Genomic DNA, 14230 nt, shown 5'->3' on the forward strand with positions numbered 1-14230 from the left:
TTATCGTATTAATTGGAATGAAAAGGGACGGTCAATTAGCTATAATATGCTCTCTAAATTATTAGTTGATCACTAATATATACAGTACATTTCCTTTTCTATAGCAATGATTACAATTAATATTATAACCAATTAGTAATACGATTGATTTAGGAATTATATTCCTATAATTATTATCAATATATTACAATATTAATGTAAAAGAATCGTCCATATTATTACTTGGCCTCTTTGATGGAAAGGGCTTTTAGGGTTTGATAATTAGGGTTTGTCCTCTCTCTGCCTATAAATACAAATGTGGGATCCCATCAAATCACACACATTACAGAGAACACATAAACGAGGGAAAGAGAGAGAAACAAATCCTTGGAGTTGGAGCTGCGCCACTAAACCGGAAAAGGTTGTCTCCTCCTTCCTCAATCGCTTCCGCTATGGATCGCCAAGATATATCTCGATCCTATTATGTTTATGGTTTGCGTGAAATACATGTTATTCGAAGATCTTGGTTTATTTATATAGATCTTGCTTTATTTATATTCAATTATGTATTCTTGAATATATGATGATAAATAATGTCCAACAGCTTTCTCTAATTTTAGTAGCTGAAGCATTTAATCATTGTGAATGTATATATAGGATTCTGTGAACGATTTGAATTCCAATTGTTGTAGTGCCACGATCGAACCATCGAACTCCTCATTTTTCATTCGTTTTAGTTCATTTTAGAACATTGTTAGATAATACGGAGTTCATTTTTAGTTCATTTTAGTTCATTCTACAAAGAATTAACTAAAATAATCTTAAAATGATACCGTTCAACACTAAGATCTAATTATGCATTTATGACAACCCTCTATAATTTTAATCATCTCAATATAAAAATTCATTTTCGATTCACTGAATTCTCTCTATCACATCAGTTTCAAAAGGTCTGAATATGGAAATAAGAATTTGGTTTTATTTTACAGTACATGTGCTATAAAAATGCACATTAACATTATTTAAAATTTTAATTTGAATAATTTTTTTTTATATAATACAGGAATTCAAATTTAAAAATCCGACCACTTTATCTACTTTATTACATACCATTACACATCATTTTTTAATCTGAGTAAAGTAAGAATAAGAAAAATTAACTCAATTATAAAAAAACTTTCCAAAATAGAAAAATAATTGAACTTGTAAATAAACAGTGGGAGTATAAAACTTATAATAAGATTTGTCATCAAATGAAAAAGTGTTGCAGATAAGGTACAAAGTATTTACAGTACTATATCTTTCTCATTTTATGCAAGTCTTGTTTATCCAACATGATACTTGTATCTTTCTTATTTTATGCAAGTCTTGTTTATAAATACATCAAAACCGAACATCATATTGTAGAACGCAGATACATCACTTTCAAATATTTAAATTTAAAAAATATAATGGTCATTTTTATATTGTTTTAGTTCATCTGTCTATTTTTAAAATGCAATTTTCAAAATAAACTAAAAACGAATAAAAATGACCTCCATGTTTTGATTCCTTAGCCTACAATAAAATCGAGCATTGCATATATCATAACCCGATATGAATATCTCTAGCATACTACAGAACCTTCCCTATTCTATCGGATCTATATCCGCCATTTTCACTTAAAATCTTTTGGTTACACTTCAATTCAAAGAAAATGTTATTACCTTCATTTAAATGGTGCAACATTACAACAATGCCTAAGACTACTGTCAAATGGCATCTTTAATCTAGCCTTTATTTTTTGCCAGCAATAACAATGCTGAGTCATTTTCAGTGCCAATTATTCGACCAAAACCAAACCAAGATATACTAAAGCAAGGCAAGCCCTCTGATTGTGTTTCTTTTTTAGGCTTAAGAGAGACCTTAATTTCTTCACAGCATCAAAGTTCTATACCAAAAACTTCATCAGCAATAGGGAAATGAGGCAATATATCCACAGGAACCTGCAATCACCAATCACAAAATTCATCACAGACATACTCCAAATAATCAATTATACAAACAATAGTTGTTAACGTGTTACTGATGTTTTCTTGGATAGGAATTGGACGAGGAAGGCACTAAATTTTCTCCGATTCTTGATGCCAAATATCAAAATCAAATGCATAGTTCGAACACGTGCAAAAGATAACACACCTCAATCAACGACAGTTTCTCAAACACGGATTTTAATGGTTGTGTCAACACACAATACTTTGAGAGAAGAGCTTCTGCAGCACATTTGTCGCCTCTTCCTTGTATTGTGAGGATCTCTCTGCTCAAACTCTCCACTGCATCTTCCACCTTGAGTGAAAGAAGAAACCCGAGTCAATTCACTCGAAAGGAAGTATGCCAGTCTTAAGCTTATCATACCTTATCAAAGTCAACAGAAAATGTTCCATCAGGCTGCAAAAGGAAGGCGCCCTTCTCAAATAAATAATTAAACTGCAATGCCTGTCCTTTCCTGCACATTTTAATTTATTTTGTGACAAAAAAATATAGGTTAAAATTTGCGTGTTTGAATCTATGGTGTAAAATGCACTACTAAACGAGAAAGCATACTTACCCATGAGCTTCCTCTAAGCCAAAACGTATAGAGCGGAAGCAACCAGCAAGAAAAGAAACATACATGGACTTCAGCAGCGTCTTTGGTAGTAAATTCTGCAGCAGAGAAACTACACTTGAGGAGGTTTGAAAGGAATTAAACAGCCAAATGAAACATTAAACATGGCAAAATATTGCCTGCTTGGCTGCTACAACTACTATATGTGGTTCTCAGGAATTTAATATGGTATGCACCCAAGTACCAAATAATTGGAAAGATATCGACAGCATTGTCACAACATCGAATGACCAAAGAGGCCCACGACGATTTTTATTACCACAAACAAAGAAAAACAAGGAGAAACGAAATAATACAGTGCTTAATACCTTGTTAACAAGAAACCTTAGGGCCCAAAGGCCAACAATGTCAGCTTTAGCTTCTTCCATAGCAGAGTGAACATCTTGCAACTCCTGCAACATAAACAAAGTTCTTCAACTGTCACCATAAAGAAGAAAAATCTACAAGGAAAATCATCCTCTTCTATCCATCTAGCTTATATCTACCTAAGTATTATCTGAACATATTATTTCAAGCAGTAAATATCAAGGTTTAGATGATTACCAATCTCACAGTCGACTTTTGTCCGCTCGGAAGTGTGATTGTATGAGGTCCAATACCATGGCAGCATTCGTGACAAACCGTGTGAGTGAAGAAAGAGTTGAAATCCACATATTTACGTTGTTCCTCCATAATGCATACATGGGATATAGGCAGAAGAATAAGTTTAAACCTGATCAAGAAACGGGCATGGATATAATAAACCTCAATAAAAAGGAGGATGATAAATTCAATTTCCAACTTTTCCTGGACATTATCAAGAACTAATGCTCAAGTATTTTCAATTTTAGAGGCAACATTCATGGAAAATGTACTTTGCTTCTGAAACATTCTTTAGCATGACCATAGAGGATCCTCTCTCATTTACTATCCGTTCATCATTTGGAAGATTAAACGCGACAGTTTGTGGGCCCTTCACGTCCTGCAAAAGGTAGCTTATCCAAAGTTCAGTGCTGAAACATATCACGAAGAAGCCATTTACACGCCAGAGAAGCATGTAAAGTTAATGCAAAATAAAAGGAAGGGATATTGATAGCCTCTGAATAATCAACTTTTGACGAAATTCTGGTTTCCACACTAACTTTAAAATCTACACTTCCAATTTCACCTGAACATATATTTGCTTTTTATCAACAAAACATACCCCAGCATTATAAATAAGCTGCACCACTCGAATTGGAGCTGCACTGACATCTTCTGACTTATAAATGTCGTCCATCGGAAGATTTCTCTCCAAAACCTAGAAACCAATTCTTAATTCTTAGAGAAGAAGGATTAAACTAACGTCCAAAATTGGTACTCTACATTTGCTCCAAAATAAAATGGTCACGTAGTGTGTTAGCTTCTGGTTTCAAACAGTATGTTTTGGTCCATATTATTAATAGTTCCATATTAATGGACAACTGCATTTTGACTAGATAAGTGAGTAAGTTATCATTCTAATTAATCATATTAATGAGTTAATAACCATTCAAATTTAAAAAATAAAACAATACTTAAAATTTTTAGAATAATTAATTAGGTTTAAATAATTAATTAGAATGATAATTAACGCACTAATATGATCAAAATGTGGTTGCATGTTAAATTTTGACAAAAATGTTAATTGTGGATCAAAACATATTGTTTGGAATAAGCTAAACCCTAAACCCTGATAAACAGTAAACATAACTCAGTAGTGCACCTGTAAATGGTCGCCAAATAATTTAAGTTGACTTGTAGCCTCATCATCCCTAATGCCAATGAATGCCTCAAAAGTGGCCTAAGGATCAAATCACAAAGAAATATACACTAATGAAAAACGTAGCAAAAATAGTTTCTAAACAAATCTTGTTCCTCAAGCCATAAATACCTAGTCCATTTAATCATAAACAAATGGCCGATGTAAATACCTTGTATCCAAAAAGTGCGTCTTCATATGTCTCGTATGGACCAATAGTAATGTCCAGCTTTGAATCCTTTAGAAGATAATAACAAAGAAATCTTATGCTTACATGCACTAAAACATCAGAGTATGCACTAAACGTAAAATAAACTAACTGAACCAAAAAAAAATAATCAAATTTTGCCCCTCATGGAATTCAAACCCTGGTGCTGGATTCATTCAACGGAAAGATGCATTCACCTTGTATCTCCGCGATCGAAGGGCTGCAAATAGTTCTCCATTCTCACAATAAACAAGGTTTCTTATTTGAACCACATTTCCTCTATGGCTATGTGTATATATAGAGAGATATGTGGGAAAGATTTAAATGAGAACCCTTAACTATGAAAAATCAAATACTCCAATGTGTTAACTAACCAATTCCATCCAGGCAATATCTGAATCATAGTACTCATTTGATAGGAACGCATCAGCCTTGCTATGCAATAGATTCTTCAAACTGCACCAGTAGATTCACTTATTGAAAATATGTTCTTGTTTTAAGCTGTTTTTTTTCGGATACATGAATTTCAGGGATAAGTAGAAACTTTACCTCGAACAGCTGGTCAGGTCCCCCGCTTTGTGCAATAGATCAGAAGCCTTAGTAAGTAAAGCATTGTACTCTTGAGAGTAAGGCACAATATACAAATCATGAGTATCATGGGTGGCCACTGAAAGAGACTCATCCAATATTCTCTCACTTTGCCTTTTGATTACATTGAAAAAGCCCATCGCTTCCTTCTGTTTATCTTCGGGGAGACTCTTTTTCCACAACTCGAATTCCTATAATAAATACTTCAATTTACCTCAAATGCCCCAAAAAGCGGTAGAATGACAACCTACGCAAGTAGTGCACTATGAGGACTGGCGTATATACCATTTTGTCCATATCTGGAGGGTAAAAGCTTGCACCCGGTGGTTTAACAATGGGGAATGCTGTCCTATATTCAATTCCCTTCCACCCAGCCATTGGCTTTGTAGCTTCAAGAAGCAGCTTCACTGCTGAGTCTGCACTCGTCAAAAATGCCTCATTTTCATCGAGACATGACCTTACAAGAAAATAAGACATAGCAAAACTCAGAGGAGCTACATATCACTGAAAAGCATACAAGTGAAGAAGAAGCTATCAGTCATAAGATTCAGAATCTGTCCTAAAGATTTTTAGCCTTCAAAAATGCATCTAATGAGAAGTTTCGACAATTCATAGTATCTGGGAAATTTATATATTAGTTGTAAGGTGTCTGGTTTACCAACAGAGAAAATAAAGTCCAGTAACAAGAAGCAAGTGTACCATGGACTCTTGTTGACAGCAAAATACATCTGTTTTAAGTTGTTCAACCGAGACTCTTGAGCATGCTGCTGTAGCCAGTCTCTCAAAGATGGATTGCTGTACCAGACCTGTTATTGTGAAGAAGTGTAAATAATAGAACACAAAATAAAATCTGTGTTATTATCAATGAAGCTGACTAACAGAAATTTGGAACAAAAACAGGTTTCCTTTGTCAGTTAAGCGAAATTGATTGTAGAATAAAAGTAAACGGTTCAAATTAAAAGGAAATAAAGCCCATCGAAGTACAAGTTAAACCTCAAGAATAGAAGTTCAAATAAATAATCCGTTTATATATAGCTAACCTTCGTATTAACCATTTTAATTGAATCAGCAAGGAGAAAATGAGTTATTAAATTTGTCTGGCGACTGGCATAAACCAGTAAGGAGTACTACCTGAATGAAGGAAATGTCATCCATTATTCTAGCTGCTTTTACAACTAATGCCAGAACTTCCTTGTCTGCACTGCTGAGCCCTGAATACTGTTAAGCACAGTTGGAAAATGATGAATTAGAATAACAACATTTTCTTTATGGAAATCACTGCTAATCCCTTTCAAAAGGAAGAGGTCCCGGGTTCCTTCTCACTGCTATCCCCTCCCAAAACTAAAACTATATAAATAAATAATGACATGAGATGAAAGACGCATGGATCTTAATTAGCAGGCAACCCCTCATTCCCCTATGATTAATTTAGCGTAATTAGTATCTAATGAAAAGTGCAGCTCATATATTAGAATGTCAGATTGCAACAAAAATACTCCCTCCATCCGCCATTAGGAGTGCCATTTCTTGGCGGCACGGGTTTTAAGAAATGTTAAGAAAAGTGGGCGGAAAAAAGTTAGTGGAATAGTGGTCCCACTTGTATATATTAGTTTTAAATGAAATGTGAGTGGAATGAGTTAGGTGAAGGTGGGACCCTATTACCATTTATAGTAAAAGTGAACCGGAACTCCTATTCGCGGACGGACTAAAATGGAAAAACGGGACTTTTATTCGTGGACGGAGGGAGTAATTGTTTTGGTGGCCTGTCCTAAAGATTTTTCCAAAGAAGTTGACAACATGCAAGAGATGACACCACAGTGACTATTTGCTGCTCATTCACACTCAAAATGTCAATTCTTCAAAAAAAAAATCATAATAAGGAAGAAACAAATTATTTGAAGTTAACCTCTGCACCAAGGGAAATAGGGGCATAACGGTTCAGCTGCTTTTGTAGAATCGTAGCACGTGTTTCAGCATTTTGTTTGTACCTACAGACATAAAAGTTAAGCACATTAGTGAAAATTATTACTCCCTCCGTCCCATAGAAATTGGCCATTTGGGGATGGCACGGGTTTTAATGTGAAATTGGTAAAAAGTAAGAGATAAGGAGAAAAAGTAGTTGAAATTGTGTAGTGGGTGGTGGGCCCATAAATGAAAAAGTAAAAAAGAAGGAGAAAAAGGTTGCCATAAATGGATATGTGACTATTGGTATGGGACGGACGAAAAAGGAAATATGGCCAATTTCTATTGGACGGATGGAGTATTACTATTAGATAAGGACTATACACCACAAATCAGGCTAAGAAAAACAAAGGTACTCTACTCAATAAAAAATGAAGTCTATCAAAAGAAATGCAACAAATATGAAATATCAGAGACACCTCACGGCATACCTTTTTGACAGTATTTCAAAGAACTGACAATATTGACCATTGACATCATAAGGCACATATTGAGGATCTTTCTTCGCAAGCAAGCTCTTATACTCCTCATAATGTAGATATTTAACTGCTGAAACCTCAGATTCCTTCAACAATAACCATGTCAATAAGATATCTGCAAGCATTTCTTTAGCAGGGTTTCACAGAACAACTTATTGCGGAAGGACAAAAAGTAGAATGACAATGTAACTAGGATGCTTTCCCGCTTAAAATGAATATCAATAAAATTATATCAAAATTTATTTCTGGGTCCCTGACTTACTGGACATAAATCAAACTTTTTTCAAAGTTGAGGGTCTTATGTAGGGAAATAGTAAAAGTTGGGACGCCAAACATGATTAAGCCAAAACAAATAATTCACCTTAATTAAGCTTTAATCCATTTAAGAATCCGGTGAGCTTACTCATCGTTCTATCGTCGGATTATGTCAAACGGGAAATAAGTCAAACAAATTTTCTGAAAGTTGAGGACACAAAAACATGATTAACCCAAAATTTTACTGGATTTTTTATTTTTTTTTATTAATGCACAAGTGCAAATCTTGTACGAATAAAGATAAGCATTCACACCTGAAGAGTAAAGGCCTCTAGTGGAATTGGGTCTATTGTTGTCACAAGATAGACATCACAGTATTCATTGTTAATGAATTTCCCCTCATTTGTGACCCTGAAAGAAGATGCAGAGCATAATCATACACTGTGGCATCAGACTAAAAGAATTCCTACACTGACCAACTCTATACGAGGAACTCTGAGAAAATCTATCGGTGATTACAAAACTTTATATGTGGGTTGTTCCGTGGACACCTATGTAAAGAAATTGTAAGACTCTTGACCAACTTGCCTCTCACTCTATAAGACATTTTCAGTCGCGTTCAGGGTGATGATTTCATGCACCATAAAAGCAGCGGAATAAGTTCATGCTCTAGCAGATACAATGAAGTAAAGAGGAGTAAGCTTCGAAAAGTAAAAATCGCACTTACATTAAATTTATTAGTAGACAATTCATCCTTCCCGGCAGCTTATTATTTTTGGACATGTATATAAAGAAGGTTGTGTTTTTTGTTTCAAGTAAACGATCCACATTTATCGAGACAGGGGGAATAATAACTACTATCATGGAAAATATGCAAAGAGTCCAACTGAAAACTAGATTTGCTATTTCTAAGACTAACCATTCTTCAAGCAAAATATATAGTTTTTCGAACGCATCCTTTGGAAGTGTAATACCAAGCTCTTCTTGAAGCTCCCTCCTACAAGCACATAAAATTTTGTTCAGGTATAACCAATCTAAATAAGAAAACCAACACATCTTGATTAAAATGATCCAATATATTATTATGAATAATTATCACAACTTGCAGTTCTCCAAAAATGATTATAGAGCTAAAGACCTATGCATTAGTATGTCTAGCTATAATATATACAATTAAATGATGAATACCTCGCTGTGACAAGAGATGAATCTCCAGCAGAGATATGACCTGCACTAGAGATGTCCCAATGGCCAGGCCAGGAATCTTTGCAATCAGCACGAAGTTGGACAAGAAGTTCTTGCGTGCTCTCAGCAAATATCCACACATGTACAGCTCGATGATAGTCCCCATCTCTGTGGACGTCACCCCTACAAAGGCAAAATGTACATATAAGTTCCTTGTGTAAATACAGATGTGAACTATCGATTTTGAAGCAATTGTGCCCCGTCCATTTTGTATCAATATACTGAACTGAAAGCACAACATGGCAATCGAGAAAGCCACGTTAACTTTCCAAAGCTGAAAATGGACAACTGATACTATGATATTTTCAGAATTTTCCAACATTATTAACTAGATTGAAATGATGAAATTCGAAGCTCAACGATATCGACAAAGCCATTGTATCGAAAAAGGGGGGAAAACACAGCTTCAAGCAAATACATAACAATTTTTGGAGATCAAATTGCTACAAGAGCTCCACTCTCTACAAAATTCGTCCCATTTAAACTGTTCTACACGAAAATCTCTTGGAAAATTTCAACGAAATACATACAGAGCTGTAATTAGCAATTTATAATCGATTGATTCTTCATCTAAAGGGTTATACCTGGGTTTAGATACGCCGGTTTTCTCTCCGGTGTTGGTGAGTACATCAAGATACTCTACTTGGACAACCTGCTCACTCAACTGAGCAGCCATTGCTGTGAAAAGTGTTTGATCGGAGAGAAAGAGAAGCAGCGGTGGTGGGTGGATTAGTGGTGGGATCAACGACTCTTTTAATAAATTCTGAGTCTAAATGACAAAATTAGGATGAAATTGTTGATTTTCTAGTCACAGCTGCGTTGGCAGATAATGGAATTTATCCGATTGAAACAACCTTTGCGAAAAAGATAGGTTCTTGCGAATATTTAATTCATCTTTGTGGGAATTTTTGAATTGGAAGAACGGCGATTGCATTAAATGGAGTCAGCTTGTAATACTCTCTTTTTTTTCCACGAAAAATAATCTATTTTCCCATTTTAAAATATTCATAAAAAATTGTCTTTTAAAAATAAAAAGTTTCTTCTCAGATAATACTTTTATTATTTTTTTTGTTTCTCATAATTTATTTAATTTTTCTCATTCTCTCTTATTTTACTAATATCTTATTAAAACTCATGTCATTCACAACTAAAACTATGTTTTATGACGAAAATAGTACTCCCTCCATTCCACAGTAATGGAGGCGTTTTCTTTCGGCGCGGAGATTAAGAAAAATTGTGTTAGGTGAGTTAAGTAAAGAGATATTAAAAAATTGTGTTAGGTGAGTTAAGTAAAGGGAGATTAAAGTGAAAAATGAAAAAGGTAGAGAGATGAAGAGAGAATAAAGTAAGAGAGAGTAAAGTAGGTGTGGAAAAATGTGTTGACTTTTACTAAAAAGAGAAATGACTCTATTACTATGGAACGTACCAAAATGGTAAAATGACTCTATTACTATGAAATGGAGGGAGTATAATTTATAGTTGAGTTAGAATTTGGATGAGAAATTTACAATTATGTGGACAGAGGGTACAGTCAAGTTAGAATTTGGAAATTTACACGAAATAACCAATTAAGAATAAAGGCATTTCATTTGGGCATAGAGATTAAAAATAGTGTATTAAGTGGACAGAGAATAAAATAAAAGAGGATAAAATAAAAGAGAGTATTCTTTTTTGTCAAAAAATAGAAATGCCGCAATTATCTTGAAACTTTATAAACTAGAAAAACGACTAAATTAACAAGGAACGGATGGACTCCCTTTGTCAACGAAAAACGGTCTTATTTTTGTCATTTTTGGATGTCCATAAAAAATACTCTTATCTTATCTTACTAATCTAAAGTGACAGTTTATTGAAAAGACATTTTTGCCCTTTTTGGAGGGGCAATATAAAGCTATTTTGTTTACCTTTGGTCATATTGAGAAATGACAACCATTGGATAGAAAAAAAGGCAGCTCCTATTGGGCAATAGTGGCTTCTCAAATAAGATTAATCAGTTATATATACTCACACCATTAATTGAATCTTCATTTTAATGGACTAATTATATGATTTTTGATTGCAGTCGGCGACAGCTCCAAGCCTCCACCGATGGATGATGAGGGCAGCAGGCTGGGGTTGTTGGGCGGTGACGACGGCTCTTATTGCCGGAGAATTGAACGGGAGAGAGAAAGATGAGTTAGTGATGCACTATTTTTTAGCACTATAAATACCTACAAGTATACAGAGTATATATAGTATAGTTAAAGGTCAGTACCGGATATCGAACACGCGGAAGGCAAACACAAAGTGTCTATCCTCTACTAAGACTCAATTACTATTTGGAATAACGAAAGGTTTTTGAAAACTTTTGGAAATAGAAAACAATATAAAGCATATAACAACTAAATACAAATAAAACATAGACATAATCGATAGAGATAAGGGAATCCCAGAGATGTGCGTTCACAGTTATAGTTATACAAATTCCAAACTACAATACCCTAGCACAGTTATTACTTTGATAGGACGAGTCACCTAGCTTATGCTCATGCGATGCAAACGTTGATTACAAAATTAGGGTTGTCAATCCTAACACGTAACTCCGTAAAGCTCCTAAGACCCTTGAAAAGTCATCACTCTCAATTAACGGTGTCGTTTTAAGGGAAGCTAACTGTAGCGTCTACTAAGTGAATCTAACTCGCTTGAACTCTCTCACAGTTATGAAGCAAGCTATATTAAATCATACAAGATTGTGTCACTCAATCATGCAGCATCAAAGCTACTTAGAGAAGAAACAAATTAAAAACAAAACGAATATTAAATAGAAAAAGGAATTGTATAACCAAAGCCGTTACTAACACATCCCTAGAATCCTATGAGTTTAGTTACACATGATGAAATAAGTTAAACACATAGATTGAAGGAAAGATAATTTGAACATAAAACTAAAGCAAATAAAACACGTAGGTTGAATCCTTGTCGTTCTTGATGTTCTTGAAATCCTTCTCCAACTCCTTGCACAAGTGAAGTACTCTAGCTCTTGATCTCTATGAAATATTTTGCAAGTAGAAGCTCTCTCTTTGATGAAGCTTGAGGTCTTATTTATAGGGGAAAGTCAAGGATGTAGAAGGAAAAGATCTTCAAAATATGGTAAATCTTGGAGCAAATCTAGGGCATCTCGGATTCGCCGCTTTTCTCCGGCGGGCCGCCGCACCTTGGCTGGTGGTCGCCGCGTTGGAGTCCAGATAGTCTGTTTCTCCGGCGGCGGACCGCCGCATGGCTTCCGGCGATCGCCGGGCGAGACTTCTCATCCAAGCGTATTTTTCCGAGGCGGACCGCTGCATTGACTGCCCGCTGGGCGCCGGCGGTTGCCGCACACCTCCGCGGCGGTCGCCGGTCACCGTCGACTCCAGATTTCCAGACTTTGCGTTTTGGCTCCATTTTTCGGCTCAATTATGCACATTTCTCACAAAACACGTCAAAATACCAAAATAGACAAAATATGCAAATAATGGACGTGTAGAGTGACTTTGACATCGAAAACGGACCAAATAATGGCCTTAAAATAGTGCAAAATCCGACCGTATCAGTTAGACTGTGTGATGTTCATTCTTTAGAGTTTTATTTGGGTGAAAGAAAGTATGTGAGAGATGTACCCGGAGGTGGTGGCACCGATTGCTGCGGAGTAGATAGAGAAGGCAAACAGACGGGGTGAAGCTGAACCGTCGAGCTCAACTACGAACAGAGAGAGATGGAAGGTGGTGAATCAAGTGCACAACACAACAGACAGAGGCTGACGACGAGGCTAAGAGCGGTGGAGACTCTGCGGCAATCATACGCCGGCGGATACGTGAAACGAGAGGTAGAGCAGGCGAGTGAGGCGGCACGACAGACGGGACAACCGACGAGGCTGTATGGAAGGAGAGCCGGCGAGGAAGAAGGAGTTGTGCTCTGGCCGGAGAGATGATTTCCGCCGCCGATTAGAGAGAGATAGATATGGTTGAGGAGTATTAATGTACAATGGTTGGACTTTAGTCTAATATATTTAGTGGGCTTTTTTTTAATTTCAAATAATGGTATAAAATTAAGCAATTTATAGTAGGGGTATATTTTTATTGATAGAATATAGTTTTAATTTAAGTGTTGTACTCTATTATTATATTCATGCTAAGTTTTAATTTGAAATTTTAATATATTGGACTTTATTTTTTTTGAATTAAGTAATTATATTTAAATGTTGTATAGATTGAATTGTTTTTTATTTACTCATATTTCTATTCTTTTTACTTCTTAAAATTTTGAAATATGTTTATATTGAATTCAAATGTGCTAAATCAAGTAATTATGAAACACCAATAAATAATGATATAAAGTGAATCTAAATTAATATCATTATCAAACAAAGAATAATATTGCATAACAATAATTGTTGTTGTGTATAGTAATATACAATTTCATATATAACATATTAGTTTAATTAAATATGTTGAAATTACTTATAAATATATATTTATATTCAACATATATAATTTATAAATATATTTATATTCAACATATATAATTTATAAATATATTTATATTTAAATTTAAGTACACATGGTTATAATTGAGCTGATTTTGTTAATCGTTGTGAATTATTTATTCGTTCAAATATTTTGATTTTTTTTATTCTTTTGTAAATAGTAGTATTAAATTTTTCTTTATTTGTATGTCTTATTCTATTTCATTCACACATTTCCTCTTTTGTTATTTCTTTTATTTTATACTACATTCATATCAAATATTTAAATAGTATACAATCATCTGCTAAAATATGAAATGTTTCATTGAGAGTACAATTGAACAAATATTTTTTTTGTTGTTTTTTATAATATTACAAATACTTATTTTAATTAGTTCTTATCTGTAAATATACTTTTATACTTATTTACTCTATATTCTTTATTTTAAGTTAATATATTTTCATTATTTAAAAATCTTTTGTCCTATGCATAGCACAGATGTTAACACTAGTTTCAAAAAAATGGAAAGTTTCTCTCTCATATTTTTCTCCTATCTTCCTTACTTTAGTACTTTTTTTCTATATCTCTCTTACTTTACCTATTTTTTCTCTTTCTCTCTTAATTTACTAA

General features: G+C 34.4%; 1 protein-coding gene across 1 annotated transcript; it reads right to left on the reverse strand.

Moving 5' to 3' along the window:
• Positions 1-1665: 1665 nt before the first annotated feature.
• On the reverse strand, positions 1666-9989 carry LOC125222628 (nudix hydrolase 3). Its single transcript, XM_048125347.1, has 21 exons — positions 9704-9989; positions 9063-9242; positions 8794-8871; positions 8189-8285; positions 7572-7705; positions 7085-7166; positions 6310-6396; positions 5878-5984; positions 5464-5635; positions 5140-5369; positions 4965-5046; positions 4555-4620; positions 4347-4424; positions 3807-3902; positions 3478-3584; positions 3167-3335; positions 2932-3015; positions 2567-2661; positions 2374-2464; positions 2158-2304; positions 1666-1964 (listed from the first exon to the last, which is right to left on the reverse strand). Exons 1-21 carry the CDS (start codon positions 9793-9795, stop codon positions 1902-1904), a joined length of 2337 nt encoding a protein of 778 aa, XP_047981304.1. The 5' UTR covers positions 9796-9989; the 3' UTR covers positions 1666-1901.
• Between the last annotated feature and the right edge of the window lie 4241 nt (positions 9990-14230).

Source organism: Salvia hispanica, chromosome 4 (assembly GCF_023119035.1).
Source record: "Salvia hispanica cultivar TCC Black 2014 chromosome 4, UniMelb_Shisp_WGS_1.0, whole genome shotgun sequence".
NCBI classification, from domain to species: domain Eukaryota; kingdom Viridiplantae; phylum Streptophyta; class Magnoliopsida; order Lamiales; family Lamiaceae; genus Salvia; species Salvia hispanica.